The sequence below is a fragment of the Sycon ciliatum genome, chromosome 2 (genome assembly GCF_964019385.1).
Source record: "Sycon ciliatum chromosome 2, ocSycCili1.1, whole genome shotgun sequence".
Classification (NCBI taxonomy): Eukaryota; Metazoa; Porifera; class Calcarea; order Leucosolenida; family Sycettidae; genus Sycon; species Sycon ciliatum.
In genome coordinates this window covers 31,543,960-31,566,607 of record NC_088644.1, presented here as the reverse complement: position 1 = coordinate 31,566,607, position 22,648 = coordinate 31,543,960, and the positions used below count along the sequence as shown (strand labels likewise).

The window sequence follows — 22,648 nt, the reverse complement described above, 5'->3', positions numbered from 1 at the left end:
TGTTGTTGGTTGACAGCATGTAACAAGGTGGAGGGCACTGTGTTCGCAAACAGTGACCTTTCTACAACCATCGGAGTCCACGGTTGGTCCCCTGGAATAGAGAGGGTCAGAACCGGGTCTAACACCCATACGTTCAGGGGCTCTACCAACCATGGATGGTTGTAGAAAGGTCACTGTTTCCGAACGCGGTGTCCTCCACCTTGTTACATGCTTTCAAACAACAACATGTTTGAACAAAACAAGGTTTATCTAAATCATGTACATGTACACAAATCCCTGGGCGTTTTTGAAGTGCCCAAGGCGAATGTAACACGTGTTGGTTTTCAAACCAAACATTTTAGTAGGACATTTACTACATGTAGCCTCCCAGCCCCAACACACCCTTTTTGCAGGTGAGACGATTTTCAGGAAGATGATTTTCATTTCTCGGCATGATCATCCAGAAGTAGATCTACCTTGCAATTCTCCTTGTGCATTCAACAATAATAATATATTATTATTACCGGTGCTGGATGCTGGATTATCAAATCCTGCCCTCCAGCCCGGCCCACCTATTAATAATATTCGCGATGCATTAATGTTCGCTACTTTCAAGAAGACACCAAGCTTTTTGAAAAGTTTACCGTGGCAATTTCTTTAGCAGGGTAAAAAATACAATGATTGCATGCCATCACTATTACCGTATAAGCATTGTAAGGAAGCAATACACTCCAGTCTAAACCAACACAATTGCAATAATTATGGATGGCACGAAAAATGATGGCTCAAAAAGTTCTCAGATGTCTTGGTCACCCTGTGGCCAAGTACATGTAGACGGAAAAAAAGAAGAAAAAGAAAGCAAATCTATGTGCGCAGCATGCAAACACAGTAGCAGCATGAACAGCAATGCATGGGGAAAACATACAATGTAGATAAAAGTTCTCAGATGTCTTGGTCACCCTGTGGCCAAGTACATGTAGACGGAAAAAAGAAGAAAAAGAAAGCAAATCTATGTGCGCAGCATGCGAACACAGTAGCAGCATGAACAGCAATGCATGGGGAAAACATACAATGAAGATAGATGTACATAAAAAAGACACAAAAGTACAAATGATGACGTTAGACGAGTGAGTTAATCGACGACGCGTATACTAAGAATAAAACAGCAACGGGGAAAATAATTAAATCCCTTGGGTAATACAGGCAAGGGAGCAACAGCCAGCTGAAAGTGAGGACATATTAGCGCGGCATTACTGCCAGTTCTTCTGGGACAGATTGATTTTGTCACCAAGAGACAGCGCCATACCTTGGGTCCGGGTTCGGATTCTGAGGTGGCCAGAGACTGGACCAGTTCCATTGACTTCCAAGGAGATATTGGCCAGCGCGTCCTCACCAAACACGGATTTAGCGTAGAGGTTGGCAGCCAGGAAAGTCGCCTGCCCGGACAGAGCACGGTCGGGCGTCAGACACCGCATGTTAGTCGTGGAAAGGAGCTTCTCCAGGTAGATACGAGGATCTTTTACGTTAGTGTTGACAAGTACCTGGGCCACAGAAGAATGAGGAAAAAATGATTGATTCCTTTTTTAAATACTACCTACTGTACAGGCAGAAAATTTCGTCGGTCAATAATTTCGTCCAACTCCAAAGAAAGGGAGTTCGTCCGGTTGAAAATTTCGTCCATGGATCATAAGAGTGTATTGAAAAGCTGGACAGATCAACATTAGTCCGGCATTTAATTTAGTCCCAAAGCTCCTTGGACGAAAAAGACGAAATTAAATTCCAGACGAATAGTTCTGCTTATACAGTACTTAAAATTGGTATATTCAAATCTGTGGACAGCAACTGTTTTGCTCTGTTAGAGCTCATCAGCACAGCTCAGAGGACCGAAGCGCAGCTCTTCGCAATGAAATACGTTTCCGTGAAGCAAAGCATTTTCATAAAGAGCTGCAAACCCCGCCAAGAGTGCTCGAAATGCTCCAAGAGCAGTGAGCGTTGCACAAGGCGAGCGGCAAGGGTTCGCGCTAAGGCAAGAGTGCTCAACCTAACGACATTGCTGAAAATTGATATACCGTAAAATTCCGCCAGAGCGCCCGTCTCTCCCATCCGCCCCTCCCTGACTTTTGTCAGGGACATGATTGATTGTATCCTCGTATGACTCTGTCACAGTCTGTGATGCCGCACTGTACTGCAGACGCATGCTCAACCCCGTTGGAAATGTACGCAACAGTGCCCACCCTCTTGACCAGGGATCACACACACCTGAGTTTTGATGGGTCTGTATGACTCCTGGCTCTTGACCTTTGGTCGGTGCACGAGATGCATGAACAGTTTTCGTAGGGTGAGTACTTTTTCATGTAGTACTGAATGCGGCAAGTAGAACTCGCCCATCCGCCCCTCCCCACCTGAAGCGTCAAGGAGGTAGGGGCGCTCTGGCGGGATTTTACGGTACAAGTAGTTCATAAAGGCGCTGGATAGACCACTGTACACTGTACGGGCGTGAAATATCATTCCGAGGGCGTAATGGAGCTACTTTCGAAGAGGATGGCAGTAGCGCTATTCTGCCTGCCTTGTCCAGAGAGCCCAATATTTTGAAAATCCATAGCCGGTGAGAGAAATTGTGATAGTTTTGTGGGACCGAGTCAAGTTTGTAACGGTGCTGTGTGGGCTGCACATACAACATACATGTACAAACGTGGCAGTTGAAAGAAAGAAACTGCTTACAGGCTATTCATACTACGTTACAATACGCGTCGCGTTTCGGAATACGACGTACTGGCAGGCGTCGTTTTCATGAAGATGCATTTACACATGCACGTATATGCTTTTCGTACAGCTGTGCGCACAGCTTCTTTTGGACACTGCCAGGAACGACAGAACGAACCTTGGTACAGGGGTCTGGATACGTCGTCTACGTTTTCGTATCAGGGGTACGATTTTCCCGCCACGTTCCATGTTGTCATGGCTATCCCGATGAAAACGTCACGTACGCCACGTTTCGGGCGTAGTGTGAATGGCCCATTAGTCACATTGCTAGCAAGACTGAAACGAAATACAACTGTGAAAAACAGAGCAGACCCCCCGCCCCCACACACACACATACCAGACTGTGTTCCCTGCTTATAGGCGGGTAAAGTCCCTCCAGGTCAGACTCAGTTGCTGCCGAGGAATACGAGTCGAAATCAGAAAAATCATAACGGAAATAGGAGCAGAAGCATCACACACACACACACACACACACACACACACACACACACACACACACACACACACACACACACACACACACTCACCTTGTTCTCCCACTCAAAGTCTGCCCACATCGTTCTGAACTCCTGATCGGAGCAAGACGCTGGGTTGATGTAGTCAATGATGTCAATGTGAATATCATTCAGCACTACACAGCTGCGGTCGGACTGTGAGCTGCCAACGTCGTAGACAATGTTGCCAAAGATAACAGCATTCTCAGTGGACGCAACCTGCATAAATCGGAGCAGGTTTAAAACAAACACAGTGAACGTGGACGAGAACATAGATCAGGCCGTGTCATGAAATTGTGCTATGGCAGTCAATGCAAGCAACACATATTTACAGGAATACACAGGAGCATTCGTAGCTGCCAATAATGGCTTATATCGACAGTTACGTGCCTTCGCATACAGTGGTGACAATTGAAATGCGACCCCGGATTTTTCATGTACGAATGCTGCAGAGCTCAACACAAATCCTAGCGAGTAGTGTGCATGCCTCTAGCATGCCAGCAATGTGCAAAGATCATTCTTTTAAAGCCATTATCCTCTGGTCTGACGTATTAGCGTGTACAACTGCATGCATGTGTACCGTTGCCGGTGTACTGTCAGCATTGCAATGTTCATGGCCTAACTGTAAAGACTAGTTCTAACTCGACAGGGTGCGACGTATTAAAGGGTCGACGGGAAGCGACGGGACGGTCTGACGGCATCCAAAGTGAGCACCAGGAACGGGAACGCAACCGCACGGATCGGGAAGCAACGGGAAGAGTTGAATTAGTTCAACTTTTCATACCGTAGACGGGGACGCAGGCGTACAAAACGGCTGCATTTTGAGTGTGAACAGAAGACGGCGTCGTGCAACGACTACTCCCGACCCGATTCGTACTGGACATTGTTAGCACTTTGAACACAGTTACACTACACCTCCCATGATAACTCGCAGAATGGCTAACAAGACTGGAGTTGAATTTTAGCAGGATAAGATTTTCATGTCATTTCATGTATTTAGAGATAATCCAGGAATGTGACAGACGAACTGTTTCCTGGGGCTATTATTTAACGTTTTCCACCCTGGCCGGAAATCCATCAATTCCCAGTTGCTCACTTTCTGGCGCCCTGCAGAGCAGACCAGTGATAAAAAAAATTCTGACTTCACTCACCAAGAACAGAAGTTGATTATCTTGGGTTCTTTGGAACGCTTGAAGCCTTCTCTGTCCAAAAGAGCGAATAATCACTCAGCAGGAGCAATAGAGTTGACTTCACCCGCTGAGAGCTCCTCTATCGCGCATCGAAGAGATACTCCACACAGTCACAAATGTCTTCGCTTCTACAGTTTTACTCAGCGCAGAGCAAAAATTCAAACTCTCTCAGATTCCTGAAGTTCAAGTGCTCAATTTGGTACCCGAGTCATAGGGAAAATCCCCTTCCCTGCGGATCTCCACTCGAAGATTCAAAGTGCGAAAAATTGTGCCGTGTATTTTGGGCGTAAATTGCGTTTCCACCGTCGGCGCTCCGGTATTTTACTTTTCGCCCCAGTGAACGACATGCCAGTGGGAAGCTTATTCCTTGAGCTTTCCAACGAGCCATGAGGTGTGAGAATCGAAGAAAGTATAACAGAGTTACGAAGGTTTGAATAGCGAGGTATGTAGTACCCAATCCGAGTTCAGTGTACATACAGTACATTTTCTACCCGAGTATACTCGGGCTTGGGGAAACAGGGAATGCTACAAAATGAGTATACTCGTGCGCGGGGTGCAAAAGGTTAAACTGGCACAACTTCCAGGGCTATTTTTTTTGGTCTTGATGAAAACTGGTATTGTGAACTTGATTCCGCTTCATTCAAGGAGACATAGTTAAAAAGAAGCCCCGAAAAACAAGAAATTAGGTCCGAAAGTCACCCCGTCACGGACCGTACCTTTATGACTCCCGCCGTTCGACGTTGAACATCGCAACAACTGCTGCACGGCGTGTCGTACGAATCGCACAAGATTTTACAGCTCACCCCAGCCCTCACAGGCCCTTACATCCCATACCGTCAAATGTGAACCAGGCTCAAGATATGGCATGCATACAGCTAAGTACAGCAGTTGCAGATATGCATGCGTGCACTGCCCATGCTTTGAGGTTGGTGTGGTCGAGTGCGGCGTTGGTGCAGTGCAAACCCACCGCTCCTGGGGTTGCATCTCAGTTGCCACCACCGCACTTGGTGATCTAATCATCAATGCTGATGTACATGCACAATGCACAAGTAAACTGCTCGCACATCCACTCCACTACACCACGAACGTGTGCTCAAGCAGGCACAACACATCATGCCAGTGTAAACACCACATACCTTGATGTTGGTCTTGATATTTGTGAAGTCGTGGGGTGCCAGCGTGCACGGCTGCGGTCTCTCCATCAGCTTCAGGTTGCCGAGCGTGGCCAGTTCGACAGTGAGGCCCTGCAGAACATCAGCTGTCTGGTTCACGACCAGCATATCGAACACGACATCAAACTGATGCACGTGGATGTACGCCTCTGCGTACACTGCATCACACAGGCCGGTCAGCTGGTGCACCTGAAAACAGGAAAGGAGACCACAGAAACCAACAAGGGATAAAACACACAATGACAAGTACAGCAAAACCTGCCATTACCGGGTGCCCTCAGTGCAGCGGAAACTTTCCGCGTATGACAAGATGCCTCCTGAAACAGGGAGGCGCGTTTGACTCCCAACATGCCGATCAAATTCATCAGTGTGACGTCATTATCAACGCGCGTGTCCTCACAATGCCCGGGAAACCGATTTTGTTTGCCATTTCCTATACTGAGGAAAACATGGATGCAGTGAATGGGATTTTCGGTCTTTGACCACTTGCTGGTGAGCTGATCTACTGACCTCCCACCGCTTTAGGAGCTGCATCTGCGCCTTGATCCTTGAAGGGTGGTGGCGTTCCTACGGATGCGGAAAACCCGGCTTCCAGCCGAGTCTCACGCGAACCGTGATTTTTTTTTCTTCCTATACTTTGACAATTATTTTCACCAACGCGCGCTTATGAGTTCAGTAGAGTTGCTGTCAATCTTTCTCCCCAAGCATTCTTTGACGATGCCGAGCACTTTGTAGTCTTCGGAATGCAGCGAAAACAGCAGCTAGCGACGAAGCGAGAAATACGGTCCCCTGTAAATTGAGGACATCTTTTGGCAGCGGTTGGAGCCACACATTCAAAAATATGTACTCAAACCTCCATAATGAGGACAGTTTGGACCAGTCCCTTGGGTGTCCACATTTCTCAGGTTCCTCTATATTCGTATGCAGGTAACACTGGAGGCTTATGCCCGCAACCGCAGAGTAGACACCTAACCAAACACGATAAAAGAGAGAATGGGCGGCACCAAGCAGGAGAGTACAGACAAAATATTGCCACAAGTCTCTTTCACGGCAAGTCAACATTCGGATCTTACCTTGCTGAGCTTAGTTTGGCCCACTTCCTCCTCCTTCTTCTTAGCCGCGATGCCAGTTGCTGCAAGAAGACTGGCCTCCAATCGGTTCTCCTCACTGACATTCTCATCGGTTACAGTCAGTTGAGAAAAAGAAATTGGATCATCAACTTGCACCTACAAGGGCACAAGATACATGAAAAGGAATGGATTCTGAACGATACTGCACAGCGACATGAAACTTGACATGACATATCTTGTACCATCATCCTTCAATGCGACGGACCCCACGATAGGCGGTCAGCCTTTGGGTCATCCTAATAAAGTTATTATTATTATATTAAACACAGCTAACACACTGCTACACAGGGTCAAAGCCACGATGACAGATAGTGCATACTGGTACTATACATCTAGCATATACTAGTAGGGCGTGGTGCAATATAGCAGCAGTACGGCTGCTGCTGATTGACTTCGTGCCATGCAGTCACAAAGTCTCGGGAAGCACGCCCAATACGAATCGTGCAGTCAGTCCAAGCAACTGCATATTACACCACACATGCACACACACACACACACACACACACACACACACACACACACACACACACACACACACACACACCAATCACAAGACCACAGGTTGAGACGATTGACATACAGAGAAAGAAATCACTACGCTCAACAACTTACCACAACATTGGCTTCCTTTGTACTAGTCTTCATCCTCTCGTCCTCCTCATTCTGTGACGCCAGCAAATTTTCCAGTGCCGATCTGGATTCCTTGCGGAACACATCTAGCACCAAGCCAGACCTTTCCGCAATCACTTGCAAGCAGATGCCTAACCGCTCAGCATCGTCCTCGAGAATCTTTTTGGCAGGTAACGATGTACGGCCCAGATGAAGGATAGAAGAGATGATCAGCATGACTTCTGCACAGAACTGATTCTTCCGCTTCTCCTCAACAGACTCGTCGATGTATCGCAAGGCCAGCTTGGTCAACGTCGAGGCCAGAGCAGCACCTACGAAGAATTTTCCTTCGAGCAGCAGAACTCTGATAGGGTACACTTTGGAACTCTTCGACTCATCTGCAGCGTCCCGCAGCTCTGCATCAACAATGGGGTACTCGCCTATGCTCTCCTTGATGTGCACCAGCAAGTCGTCGATGATATCTGGGACAGTGCAGTACTCGCCGAGTATCCAAAGAGCGGCACGGACAGTCGGGCCATCCTTGATAAGCGGCAAGAAATCCATTACTTTCTGCGTGGCCATGAGGCGTAGCGACTCGTGTGTCTGCACCACCTCGCGAACAAACTCCAGCACGCTCATTGCAGAGACCTTATCACAATCACTGAGGAACTCTACAAGTAGAGGGATCACTTGTGGTGCCACCTCAGGGTACTTGATGCTGCAGCGATGCAGGGATTTCACAAGCAGCTGACGATATTTGCTGTTGTCATCTCCAGAGCCGTCGTTGGTTTTACTGGCTTCTTTGCGCAGCACTTGGACCACTTCAACCACATTGCGTGCCGTGACCAAGTCCATCGCGAGATCCAGTGCCTTCCGCCGTACCTCAAACGCCGGCGTTGAGAGTACTCGCAGGAAGTCCATGGTCAGCTCTCGAAGAACTTTCTCTGTCGCTGGAGATTGCTTGAGCTCGACCAAACGGTCCAGAACGATCAGCTTGACATTGTTCTCGCTCTCCTTGAGGATCAGCTCGATATAGCACTGAGCGGCAGCCTTGACGCCAGTCGGTGTGTTGGATAGCATGATAAGTGCACCCGCTGCTTCATAACGCACCGCGCCAGAGCTAGACCCCAGCATCTGATAGATAGCAAAGATGAAGCGGCTTCTCTCGCCAGGGTTGTTGTAGCACACGTTATAGACGAGTTCCACAATGACCAGCTGCAGAATGTCGTTGAATGATTGCAGCTGATCGATGCACTTGCTCAAATGGTCCAATGCCCGGTTCTGGTCAACATGAATCAGCATCATAAACGCATTTCTCTGGCAAGATGGGTCCTTCTCCTTCTCCAGAAAGTTCTGCATCAGCTCAGGTGCATCAGGAATGAGCATGTCAAAATTCTTGTAAATCGTATAGATGGCAAGCACAGCATTTCGCCGTACGTATGCATGCCTGTGCTCCAAGCAGTTGAGAATGCTGGGCATTAGGGGCTCGATTAATTCAGGTTCTTTCAGCTTACATAGAAACCGTAAAGTTGAACCACGGATAAATTCATTGGGGTGCTGCAAATCTTTGCGATACGCATCGCACACCAAAATCATCTCTTGCATCAGCTTTCCATCAGACGTTGTTTTGGGCACGACTTCCCAAAAAACCAAGAGGAGCTTTTTCAATTCATGGTTATCTACTGGCATAACAAACCGTATCACCACCATCAACAGTGAGGGATATCGTTCTCCATTGATCATCAGGCGAATCAGCTTTTTCATGGCCTCCGCTTTCTGGCGAACATCATTATTCTCCAAGTCCGCCCGGATGGTTTCCTCAGTTGGTAGGTCTCCATCCTCGCCAGAACTCAGCAAGCAAAAACAAGGCTGCTCTGCTGTAGTCATCTTGACCTCTTCTCACATTCTCACAAAAGCAAATCAACAATATGAAAAAACTGAAAATCTTACACGTTGACTCAACTCCATCTAGTCTTTTGTTTGGCTCGGACAAAGCCGGTTTCCACAGCGCAGCGCATGCGCAGATTCCCATGTGTCACGATGACGTGATGATCAGTGATGTTACAGGGATTTCCCCTTCCACGTTTCAAAAAATCTAATAATTTATTATTAATTTTTTGTTTCTTGGCTTGGATATCGACCATCAAGAACCCCTCCCCCCTACGTAGATTCTACTACTACTCTACTCTTGCTACCTTGGCTTGTGTACTTACCCTGGCCTGTAGTGTGAGCTCGATGCAGGTCACTGGTCACCAGGGAGTCGTCAAAAAGTATTTACTCCCTGCTGGTCACTGTGCAGGATTTTTGAGTGTTTCTCAGTTCGACTTTGGTTCACTGACCTGAGTGTCCTCCAAGGCCTGTCTGCTGTCTTGTGAACAGTGAGTGGAAACAGAAATCATGAAATAACACACAGCTGACAGCAATACTGTACTGGAGTTGTGCTCAATGAAATCTGATTGCATGAGTCCAGTAATCAGCAGACTCTACTATGTACAGCTTGGCCAACCTGCTATTTGTTTGGACAAGGCAATCGCAAAACAACCATACCGACACACCCACATGCACTATGAGAGTGCCACCGACCTGTCAGCAACGGTGCCTAATATCAAGTGATCATTGTCGTAAAAAAACTTGGTAAAGAGAACAGGGTTTTCCTGTTTCTCCATACGATGAGTACAACCGTTGAATGATGATTTCCATTTTGGGCAGGTGATAAAAATAAATAGATAAGAAGTTGAATATGGGATGCCACTATAAAAACAAGAAATGTAAACAGAGAATGATCCACTGCATCTTTGGATACACATGCACTCATACAGTTCGAGCACACACGGAAGAAAAGGAGAACACACAGTTGCAAACACACGCCTAAATGAAGAAATACAGCTGCATGCTAAAGAATCAGGAGTTGATAAAAAAACAGAATAGAATAACAGTCTAGATCTAAGTGGGCACCTTCTTCAATATAATAGTCAATTGAAGTATCACCATCGTCATCAGTAGACTGAGCCCCGAGCCTACCAGAAGCAATACACGACTCGTTCCTGTTTCTGCTTCACTAGTACTAGCCGCACCTGCAGATTTGATGCCAACAATTTCTTTAGGTATATACTTGAGGACTGTCGGCTCAGCCTCCGCAAATCCAGGCGAGCATGCGAAATGCTGAAAGTTTTTATATGCCAAGCGCCATGCCAGTATTGCCAAGAAGAAGCCAATGACTTTCTCCAGGAATGTATGGAAGTAGAAGCAGGTAGTGAGCATCGTCCATGTCCATAGCGCAAGAAGCACATAGTTACCCACGATTAGAATGCAGAGTACCGTCGAGCACTTGGTGTAGCGTTGGCGGATCAGCTGAATGTGCAAGTTGTCGCGCGCAACTGCGTTGCGCAGAATTCTCGCAATCCGAAACACAGCAGCCTCCTCGACCATCACCAGCATGTTCAATGCCATAAGAAAAACGTGCCCTGACGCGTCGAAGCCAGACCACTCGCCACCACCTATCATGCATTCCTTGTAGGACATATCTGTAGTGATGTTCTGTTCCGTAAGGTTGTTGTTGCTGATGCTGATGCAGTAGCCAGTCTTGTTCCTGACGAAAGTCATCGCTGCTGTCAGAACGTACCACAGCGTGGAGTTGACCGCCAGGCGAATGGCCGTTCCCTTCAGCTTCCGAGGCCAGTCATCACATCCTATAATTCTGGTTGTAACTAGAGACTGTACAGACACGAAAGCCAAAACAATTCCCCATCCGAAACCAACTACAATTCTATTCAAAAAGTTTTGCTTATGACTGAAGGGAGAATCGGGAAAGTCTTGTAACTCAGCAACGAAAGAAGACGCGACTAGTAAAACAGATATCCAAACAATGCAATCGTAAGGGCGTAGACTGTACTCTCCACTTGACAACTTCATCTTTCCTACCAGAGTGCTGATCCAACTTCCAGCAGCAACATAGAAGTACAATTTTATTTCACTTTCCTGTGTTCTGGGCTCTGATTCTATGTTCTGTTCACTGCAAGCTGCGAAGCGAAATGCCTGATTTGAAATATCTATCCGACTGATTCTCGATTCCACGCGTCACCGGAATATGGTGTGACGCGATCCAACACTCGTGCACGTGGCCGCAGCTGGTGTTCGTCGCCACCGTACCATACAATCTACGCATTCAAACGCTTTCTCGTACACATAATGCACTTACCGTATGGTATGTGTGTAAATGTGGGAATGTGTAGTACGGCGCGGCACACGACCTGCCGGCCGAAAAATTCGCCGAAAGTAGCCTTTTCAGAAAATCGCCGATCTTTTGGCCGAATTCTGAGATTTTACCAAGAAATTGCCGAATATACATGTTTTGCAGGGTCGTGGGTAACTGGGCATGACCGCTCGTGCGCGCCTGCGTCACGGCCCGTGGGCATTTCCCAAATCGGCCGGCCGAAACATTGGCCGAAAATAGAGGTTTTGAAGAAATCACCGATCTTTGAGCCGAATACGCAATTTTCGCACTGAATTCGCCGAAAATTGATGTTTTAGTGCCTCAATAGCATGCAAATACAATTTCAACAATCGACGAGGAGACAATAGTCGAAAAATGGCAATAAATAAGATAAATTGTGCACTCATAACAACAGCAAAAATGAAGAAAGTCAAGTTCCATAAGTCGCAAGAAAACGTTATGGAACTTGACTTTCTTCATTTTTGCTGTTGTTATGAGTGCACAATTTATCTTATTTATTGCCAAAATACAATTTCTGTAGCCATTATCTGCGAAAGGTGGTTGTGACTTTAGAGCCGAATTTCCACCTTTCACAGAAATTTTCAGCTGATTCTGGCGATTTTTTCAGCCGATCGAAAAGCCGAATAGGACAAAATAAATGGCCGATTTGGGAAAGGCCTACCTAGGGCGGCTGGGCCGCGTTCTGTGTCCTGCCCAACCTTCAGCCTTCAGGACGAACACAAACAATGGGATATGCCTGGATGGATGAAAATTTGTTCAACTGGTTACCAGCTGGCATAAGCCATAATAATACTTTTATGAACCACCCCAAATAATCGGCCTGCCGAAGAATTCGCCGAAAACGAGACCTACCGAAAATCACTAAGCTTTTCGCGGATTTTGGAGGGTTCCTTTGAGAATAGCCGAAAATCTACCAAATGTTGTTGCAAAGTGTGTTTACGAACGAATGATATTTCTGCAAGCATGACCGCTCGAGCTCTCAACTTCAGTACTTGTAGTTCTAGTGTGGGTCGTGTGACTCGTGTCCTTTGACCTCCTCTCAAACAAACATTAGCCATTACTGCATTAGGAAGATGATCACTAGTAAAATCCCCAAAATCGGTCGCCGAAAACGAGACTTATCGAAAATCGCCAAGCTTTTTGCCGATTTGGGAGGATTGCTTTGAGAATCGCCGAAAATCTACCCTGAAATCTTCCAAAATCTCACCAATCTTGAAGCCAATATGCGAACAATTATTTTAGCCGATTTTCCAATCTATTCCAATTTTGAAGCCGATTTGCGAACAATCAGCTGATTTTGCAGCCGAATCTGATGTATTTTTTGAGCCGAGCAAAAAGCCGAATTGGCGAAATAACGCGCCGATTTGGGGAAAGCCTAACCAGGGGTGTCATCAATTGGCGAACCTGGATTGAGTGCAAGCAGGCAGTGTGGTCCCAATCACGTATATAATTTTCTCCTTCTTTTACCATGGTTGGCTATCACCCACATCATCCCGTTTTGGCTGCCATTGGAAGCCATAAGATATTGAATAAATAAATAAAATAAACAAGGGTGTAGTACGCAAAATGTACGCATATCGTACAAAGATTCTGTGAAAGCTGTCCAAAACGCCTAAGTCCATTTCCACTCCGGACACTCCCGGTGTGGGGGGCCGGTGTGGTCGGATTCCACTCCAAGTACACCTACTCCGAATTCGATCGGATTCGGCCAAACGATCATGCTCACTCGGAGCGCACTTGCTCGGGATTCGCCCAATCAACCGTGCCCCAGGGCTTCTCAGGCTAAAATCATCGGCAATACAAATTTCATATTCAGGGAAGGCGCCTACAAGTCTCTCCACAGTCCAGACTGGCACTCAGCCACAGATACCCTCTGAACACTTCCTGAACACCTTCTCCGGCTGTCAGAGAGGTTAGGGGGGGGGGGGGGGGGGAAGGCAATGCTCCAAGTGGCGATTCAGATCTTGCCCCCTCCGGAACCGTCGGTTGTGACAAACTTGACAGTGAAACTTGAATTGCTGGTGTTCAGCCACAGTAGGGCGCTTTGGACAGGTTCCACACCGATGACGTTTGAGACCCGCAGCCGATTTAAATACACACACACACACACACACACACACACACACACACACACACACACATACACACACACACACCTGAGACAGACCTCAGACATGCCCATCACGGAAGCGATGATAGCGAACAGCTATGTTGGGCATAGCAACTTGTGCTGGGATTACACCATTCAACAGCTTGCAAGGCAGATGAATTGACCGCCACTAATTTTTAGCCTGGTATCCACCACACACCTGATTGAAGTGGCTTTTTTCTGGCCAGTGAATCCCTATTTTTCATTTTTCTTTCTTTTTTCCCGACACACACACGCCACACCACATACTCCCGCATACACTGGCTGTTGGTAACCACCCAGGGGAATGAAAGAAGAGCTAGGAGAATGACTCGGAAAGAGAAGAAAGACGCGTGCGACCATAATCGTCAGGAATTGAACCCGCAACCTCTCGATTGGAAATCGACTGCACATACCACTGCACCATATGGCACACACACACACACACACACACACACACACACACACACACACACACACACACACACACACACACACACACACACACACTCACACGCATACACCCACTCACACACGTACATCCACTCACACACGCAAACAAAATAATTATTATATACGTATTATCGCCTTTGTACTTCCCTGGCTATCATCTCTCGACATGGTAGAAATGTACTTGTATGTCGGTGCAGTCACAATGCCGCTCCGCACTCACGGTACCATAATGTCTTAGTGCTAGCTTCTATTACTGTATACTATTAGATAAACCTGGTTTTGTTCAAACGTGTTGTTGGTTGACAGCCTGTAAAAAAGTGGAGAACACTGTGTTCAGAAACAGTGACCTTTCTACAACCATCCAAGGTTGGTAGAGACCCGGTCGCCGGTTCAGATGGTCGCAATGGAGCGGGGCTCTACCAACTGTGGATGGTTGTAGAAAGGTCGCTGTTTCCGAACACAGTGGTCCTCCACCTTGTGACATGCTACTGTATACAGGTCCTCCCTCATTAGTAAACTAAATAATCTCTGGGCCACTAAAAAAGTTATCCTCTAACGAGACTTATCTTGTAACAGGACTTGCAGCTTAAGGTGAAATAGGCACTAATTCGTACTTACCTGAGCTACCCTCAATACCAGAAGAATTATTGACACTTATACTCTAATAATAGAAAATCTCCAACATACTTGTTCCGTGGATGCTGTTGTATCATCTGTATCATGCCATGATGAGTTCGAGATCACAACAGATGCAAAAGATCGTACATGTACCTATCTACGAATACATACATGTATATATAATACGTTGTGCCTTTCTGCTTTATCCTATGTGTTTTGGTCTTGGTCCTGTATGGTAAATATTATCTTATACTGAGGGTTTGGCACTCCAGGGACCTGGACAAAGGGTCCGACGGTTATAACGAATTTTATGTACGCACGAATTGTGTTGTAACCGGACCTGTAAACAGTTGTATAGACCACGTTTCGCCAGGGGATTTCAGATTTCTATTTATTAGCGGGGTTTATGTACTAAGTGGACTTGTTGTAACGAGGGAGGACCTGTAGTACGGTACTGTCGGGCGCTGAAGAACAGAGCGCTGGAGAATGGAGCGCTGGAGAATGGAGCGCTGGAGAATGGAGCGCTGGAGAATGGAGCGCTGGAGAATGGAGCGCCGAAGAGTGGCCAGGCTAGAATTTTACCAAACACAGCACACCAATGTAGTATACGACAGGCGACTTGCGACACCTGCCACAAGCTGCGACAGCGACACACGGTTCACAATCTTTTTCATGTTTCCCACGGCCTTATGCGCTAGTAGTACTATGCACTGAACGTGCACTGCACATGCACCCAGGGTAGAAACTGTACTCCCAGGGGCGTAGCAGCCGCTCCAGCCAGTCCGGCCAAAGCCGGACCACTTTTTCGCCCGACCACGACCACCATAGTAAAACAATGCCAAAAGTGCCCAGAATGCAGGATTTTGCACCCTAATTTCAAAAAATTACGGGGGAGATCCCCCCCCCCCCCCGGCCGGACCACCGCCAACAGCGGTGCTACGTGCCTGACTCCATTTGTGTATGTCGCGCGTCGGATGTAGCAAAAGTTGAACTTTCTTCAACTTCTGCGACAAGTGCCTTGCGGCGGCATGCAACACCTCGCGACATATCGCAACAGGCAGTTTCTTGTCGCACCTGTCGGCTGTCGCAAATCGCGTGTCGCGTCGCAGAAAGTTGTATTGTGTCGGAATCAGCCTTTATATTGGCGATCTTTTGTATCTTCTCGAAATGTCTGCTGCATGCAATGATGAAACCTTTATTCGTTTCTGGTAGATCTAGCGGCAACAGTAAGGCTCATCTTTACCTGTTAGATAATGACTTCAGTTGACTTCAATTCAGCTGGCCCCGCATGGCCGTCCCCGCATCGGGCATGATGTTGGCAAGCATATCAGGAGAAAGCCAGGCTCAGTACAACTGTAGTAGGCGGTTCCGGATTCATCCTACGCCTAGGCCTACGCGGCTACGGTCCGCAGCTCGTTCCTCCGTTTGAAGAACAAGCCACCTGTAGTACTGTAGGCTGTCGTGTAGGCTGTAACGACGTAACGTTACAGTGTAGAGTGCCGTCGTGATGCAGATCTACACTTACACTACAACATTATTCATCATTCTGGTTGCAGTCAGGAACGCTTGTGGCTCAATGTAGCTGAACCATCGGACCTTATTTGTCAGCTTGGATCACGTGATCCATCCAGCTGCCGCGTGCGGCAAACAGCACAAATAGCGCTAACTCTGGCCTGCGAGCTTTTGCTGCGAGTACTAGCGCGCTAGCGCTCGTGACATACACAAACGCGCTAGCCAGAATGCTTTGACTTTGATGGCTTTCAGCTTCTATTTTTTGAAAAGTAGCGCGCTCAGACCAGCTCGCTCACTCGTTTCCTCTTCCATTTTTTAGGGCAATTCAATTGTTTTGTTTGATAGACGAAGCTTAGGGTCTCTTTGGGTTTGCAACCCTTACCCTCCTGGAAAAAATCATAGTTGCTAGACTGCGACACTTCAGACCAGGTACTATTAGAGCCGCTAATGGACGACGAGCTATTTTCCGCTATCCGGAGCTCAAGCATTTGAGCCGCTAAATGGACGAGACTCCTGGGGGAAAGGATGCAGAGAATGAGGAGAAAACACTCGTAGATCTATGGAGCAGGGAGTAGGTATTGTACTACTTCCTGGTATGGAGCACTGAGAAGCGGTAAGTCTTAGGGCAATTCTTAGCCAGTGATTACTTTCTCGCCATAATTATGTTCTCGTTTTTCGTGTCTTCTGTCAGTCCTAATATTCCCTCCTGAGTCCTCCTGCCAGACAGTATACTGCATGTGATAGTCTAATGCCAGTACACTAGCAGTACGACTACACTGTAGGCGAGAGTCCATAAGCCAGAGTGTGCAGCTCTCCATCTATGCAGCATAAACAAATTCCTGACAAATTTCCTTTGCCTTAGGGCTGGGTTCCACTGCCGCTCCGCCGCACATCATCCACGGCATGAAACGTCATCATTACGAGCTGGTGCAGCGAGGCCGCGGTTCATCACCAGCTTTCGCTTCGCTGCTTGATACAAAAAATGCCAGCCGCGGTCACGGCTTGCATTGTTTCCCGCACTTAATTGTTTTATACGGCCAGAACACGAGGATTTTTTTGGATTTCACGCGCGCGCAGGCACGCTAAATGTCATCAAAAAACGTCGAGCACGATCGAGGTACCGCGAATGGCGAGTGTCACTGGAACCGTGCCGCTCTGCTGCATGCAGCCAAGTACCGTGGAGCAGCGGAGGTGCGGAGCCGCAGTGGAACCCGGCCCTAACCAAACTTTTAGCAATTTGAAAATGTTTGACAATTTTTCATAAAAAACTTGACAACATTGTTCTTCTGTAGGGTGCCGCTGGCAACTCCATCAACGAACTCCATCAATGAGCGCAGGGATAAAGTTAAGAAACCCTTCGAGCGAGAACGTGTTTTAAAAAAGGAAGCACAAATATGCCGCGTAACTCCCTCTAGTATGGCCCCATCAAAGCCACTCGCTGACTACTTACCAGTAAAATGGGGTTGGACGGTTGTCAGATTAGTTGACATGTTTCAGCCAACACAACCATAAGCAGTTGTCAACTCTCAAGACTAAAAGAGCTTGCGAAGAATGTGAGAAACCTTGGCTATGAAAGCACATGAAGCGTCAGAACAAAATCGTGCAACCTTGGGCCTAGATTACCAGTATCTGCTCCAGAGCCGGGTCAGTGGCCCTGTTTGTGAGTACTTGGACCTTTTGGAAAAAGAACACTGGGTTACCTGCGACCCGGTTGGAAGTCCTGTCGAGTACTATATATTTTTATACTTCGAGGGGTATACCGCCACTGACAGGCTGCATACGCGTGCAGATGCGTGCGGCCAGAGTGCCCAGTGCAAGTACGTTCATACATGTACATGTACAATCATGTACTACATCAGGAAGTCGAAAGTAATTTTACGACTCCCTGACACGCAGTAGCCGCACTTAAACGCATCTGGCTCTGGCCCAGTGTTGCAGGAGTTGTGCCAGGTAGACGTGTACCCGGTTGGTGTAAAATCTTAGAGCGGGTACTGAACACCCTACCATATCTGTGTACATATACAGAGTCAGTGTTGTTGCGTCCCACTCACGCGGCACCCTTCTGGTTCATTTCGGCACCAGCACTCTTTGCGTATGCAGAGCTGAGTAGAGTGCAAGTTCGGACCACAAGTACACTGTAGCAGTTAGTTGCGAACCTAACCTGTGCCGTGATGCACGTCACTCGTGTGCATCTACTTTATCCTTGAGTAACCCACCAGGTATATGGTGCACAATAGGGCACAGTAAATAATCAGCATGCATCGCAGTTTTCTGCAACATATTCCTGAAGTCACTTTACACCTCAGAAGAATTGCATCGCTAACTGTTAGTTATTCCCTGGGTCATTATGAATCGTAGAAAACCCGTCATACAATAGGTTCAAGCTAAAGTACCGTATCACCATGGTAATTACCTGAAAATTCGGTGTGTTTTCTGCGTTTTTGTTAAACAAGCAGCAATGTGCAACAGGAATTACCATGGTGATACAGTAGATGACCGTGTGAAGCGGTGTGAGATGCAGCAAAGGTGAGCCTGTTACTATGAGTCTATGACCTAAACAAAAAACTTTGCCGTGGGATGATTCTCCTTGGGCTGCACACTCTGGTTATTGTACTCTTGGTGGCAGCATTCTGGTGCCAGAGATATTTTTTCAGAAAAATAAGCACTAGAGAAATGGAGTAGGAGTAACCTGAATTATTCTATTAGCAGAGCTGCAATGCTTGGGATATGAGTTTATTCCGGTAGCTATGCAAAAGACGCTATTCAGTAGTACTTAAGTAGCATCTGGCGCTAGCCAGGATCCACACCGCTTTAATTCGGTGCGTGTCACGGTGCCTGGTAGGGTGGTTCACGTGGCATGCCATGGTTGGTGCAGTATCCCGTATGTGTCCCGTACCGTAATTCGAGTATAGATGCATCTGGAGCGCTGTACGAGCTAAGATGTCAGGGCAAATATGGGGACATTCACAACATGCAATGTGAATATGCACGTCAGTTTCGTTTTAAGAAGTGGGTTTAGCGGAGTAAGAAAAGGCCCCAGCTTTGGCTGCTGCATGCTAGCCCAGTGGGTGCCAATCTCCTGCCATCGGCCGAGTGCTGATGGAACGGAGTAGAGGAAAAAGGAAGAAGAATATCGCGTTCAAGAATACAATTTCGGTAAGGGATATACCGGTAAGTGGATAGCTAACTAAAATAATTAGCGGTATGGTTTAGAAATAGTGGTTGCGACTCTGGATGGCAGTCGTGAATCCGTCAAGTGTCAAGTCGACGGAATAGCGCGAGCTCCAGTGTGGGGAGCAAACCCATTCCTAGGTTAGCATCCCCCACCTCACAAGAAAGCAATCGAGTTTTGGATTAAACTGGGAGTGCCGATTTGGGCAACTGGTATGATGACTCTGCTTGGAGCCACTAGATGGCTCGCAGCTGAGCCGGCAAATGACTCCGCTTGGAGCCGTCAAATGACTCCGCTTGGAGTCGTCAAGTGACTCCGCATGGAGCCGCCGAATGACTCTGCATGGAGCCGCCGAATGACCTTGCATGGAGCCGCCGAATGACTCCGCATGGAGCCGCAAATTGACTCCGCATGGATCCGCCAATGACTCCGCATGGAGCTGCCATTAGGGACCTTTCGCATTTGCTACGAAACTAATGCGAAACGAAAGTTTGATTCGGCTCATCGTTTCGTTGAAAACAGATTTCAGGTTTCGCGAGTCGTCATGCAAATGTGCATGGCAACTACGAATACGGCCGCGGGCGCCGGTAGTTTGGCGTACGGGTTTTTACACGCACACGTGCATGGATCATGGAATTAAGGGAAAACATGTGTACCTTGCAAAACATGTGTACCTATCCAAATAAATGTGTACCTGACGGATTCGGAGCGTGCCACGAATGAAGAGGCTTCCATTCGTGAAAACGAGTTCTCCGCAGGGACTCTGACGAATCCTCGAACCCAGGTGACGAATCAGCATTCGTTTCGTATCCGTACGCGGGGTGCGAAAGGTCCCTAATGACTCCGCTTGGAGCCGCCAATGACTCCGCATGGAGCCGCCAATGACTCCGCATGGAGCCGCCAATGACTCTGAGTAGAGCCGCCAAATGCTAAATATATTGGTATGCATAACCAGTTGAGAGCATATATTCCATAAATCGGCACTCCCGGAGCGGATCACAAAGTGCAGCTACCCGTGCAATCTGTAAGCGGTGCAAGCTAGGTAAAGACTGTCAGAACTTGATATCATGGGCTAAGGCCATTGCCGCAGCCACCCGTACTTTGGCTGCAGGTGGCGTCCGAATGTTACTCGGGCAGACATCGCTTTCCACCTTCCCGCCTCTCTGAATATCGAGTCCGGCAGCTGATTCGAAACGAGTGGCCGGTGTACAACGCCAGGCCAAAGCCACAACTGATGAGCAATATCCTCGCAGTTGCTGTAAATGCCCATCGATTGGCATTCGCAGCTGATGCCGCTAGTTTTCCCAGGTGCTGCGGGCTGCCACAATTGCAAACAACCCTTTGCGATTGCTTCTCTGCTTGATTGACTGTCCATCGCCCTATCCCCGGTCGCAAGTGCACCACTTGCATCAGTGAATAACAGCAAGCCGGGGGACGGCACCCACTAAGGGTGTAGGAAGAAGGACCGGCTGTTCTGTTAATCCAGGAGCTCAGGCCATCAGCGAAGATCTTTGAGGCACTCTTTGGAGAGCTTGATCAGGTAATACGGCTGCCGGTACCAGTTGGCAAATGACCACAATCTGCAATTTGCGTCCAGGGGCTATCACTCTTGTAGCAAACGAGAGCTTTCCCAGAAGAGACTCGAGTTGACATTGGGCGGTTGAAGCTGTGTGAAGAGTGGCCCGAAGGAGATCACGAAGCTTGGCAAGTTCGTCCATAGGTATACTGATGTTAGCACGGCGGGTGTCCAGGATGACGCCGATAAACATCAGGACGTGGGCTGGACCCTCCCCTTTTGCTGACGCCAGAGAAAACACCGAGGTATGTAAATGCGCGGCGCCGAGTAGCGAGTTGCTGGCGAGCTAACACAGGTCCAGAGCATGCATTGAGGAAGCACTTTTACTGACGCCAGAGAAACACCGAGGTATGTAAACGCGCGGCCCCGAGTAGCGAGTTGCTGGCGAGCTAACACAAGTTCAGAGCATGCATGGAGACAGAAACGTTAGTCGAGGTACTCCCCGTAATGGGATGATGCCAATAACGCCAGGACTTGAGCTGGACCCTCCACTTTTTGCTGGGGCCAGAGAAATATCCAAGTATGTACTTGTAATGTAAACGCTCGGAGCAGAATAGCGAATTGCTGGCAAGCTAACACAAGTCCAGAGCATGCACTGAGGAAGTAACGTTAGTTGAGGTATTCCCCGTTAGGCCGAGTAAAAAAAATTACTAGATGATCGTCCTTTTTTTTGGAAAAATCGGGGAGGGCGGGAGGATTTTATTTTTATTTTTTTACTTTTTACCCTCTCATGCACACAGTGTACACAACAACATCAAGGTTTTTTTTCTCTTTTTTTCTTTTTTTTTCTTTTTTTCTTTTTCTTTCTTCAGCAGATCGATACTGACGTTGTGATATACTAGTAGTATGTGGTCCATATAGTAAAGAAAGTATTAAACAAAGCGTGCACATGTTTCCTGCATCCGCGATCGGTAAAAAACCAACGATTTCGGCAAAAACTCACGATTTAAAAATAAAATATTTCTTGGGGCGCTGACAAAAACTGGGGCGGACGGGGACGATCATCTAGCTTTTTTTTTTACTTGGCCTTATGCAACAGGCGTAGGAGTGCGAACTGCTAGCACATAATCCATTCACTGGCGGATGCGGCAGAGTTCCATATAGCTGGACAGGAGCGTAATACAGTCTGAAGGGCAGGGCACTCTCATAAAAGTATTGATCCTGCCAGCGGATCAATAAGGACCAATCCTCCGGGCGGACGGGAATTCGGCAGAATGCACTTTTAACATTGAACTTAGCAAGATAAACCGGGGCGAGCACAATTGTGGAGGAAATTGTTTGGGAACGCATGTTCCGCAAGTTGCATGCTCGAAAGTCGAAAACAGCAATGACATGCAAGAGACATTGTACAGGATCTTGGAGGGCGCATGACCACGTGACTCGCGCATGCGTGCAGGTCGGGCCAGCTCGCTGGGCTGCCTGCTAACTTGCGTTAGCATGCTAACGCTCATTATGGTTTAGATCGCACTATTGTAATGGTCGCGGTTTGATTTCAAAAGACCATAGAAAGTGTCGTACTATCGGTCGAAAGTTTAGGGGTGTGGTACTAATGGGCTGGGAATGTAAGGATCAGGTAGATTGCAGTGTTTTAATGGGCGTAGTTGTTGTATAAATAGAA

General features: G+C 47.6%; 3 protein-coding genes across 6 annotated transcripts in view; 1 reads left to right on the top strand and 2 right to left on the bottom strand.

Annotated features, from left to right (window-relative positions):
- Positions 1-606: 606 nt before the first annotated feature.
- LOC135809693 (coatomer subunit beta-like) lies at positions 607-9,294 on the bottom strand. Its single transcript, XM_065323107.1, has 5 exons — positions 7,341-9,294; positions 6,672-6,824; positions 5,563-5,787; positions 3,270-3,455; positions 607-1,520 (listed from the first exon to the last, which is right to left on the bottom strand). Exons 1-5 carry the CDS (start codon positions 9,222-9,224, stop codon positions 1,230-1,232), a joined length of 2,739 nt encoding a protein of 912 aa, XP_065179179.1. The 5' UTR covers positions 9,225-9,294; the 3' UTR covers positions 607-1,229.
- Positions 9,295-9,904: 610 nt separating this feature from the next.
- On the bottom strand, positions 9,905-11,397 carry LOC135810832 (acyl-coenzyme A diphosphatase FITM2-like). Its single transcript, XM_065324259.1, has one exon. It carries the CDS (start codon positions 11,247-11,249, stop codon positions 10,281-10,283), a length of 969 nt encoding a protein of 322 aa, XP_065180331.1. The 5' UTR covers positions 11,250-11,397; the 3' UTR covers positions 9,905-10,280.
- A 5,216-nt stretch (positions 11,398-16,613) lies between these two features.
- The window catches only part of LOC135809692 (sushi, von Willebrand factor type A, EGF and pentraxin domain-containing protein 1-like), a 20,230-nt gene continuing 14,195 nt past the window's right edge, over positions 16,614-22,648 (top strand). For 2 of the 4 annotated variants that reach the window (XM_065323102.1, XM_065323103.1), the window contains exon 1: positions 16,614-16,895. The gene's annotated coding sequence lies outside the window, so the exon portion shown is untranslated. The remainder of the gene's footprint in view (positions 16,896-22,648) is intronic. The other 2 variants (XM_065323105.1, XM_065323106.1) reach the window with 1 other exon arrangement.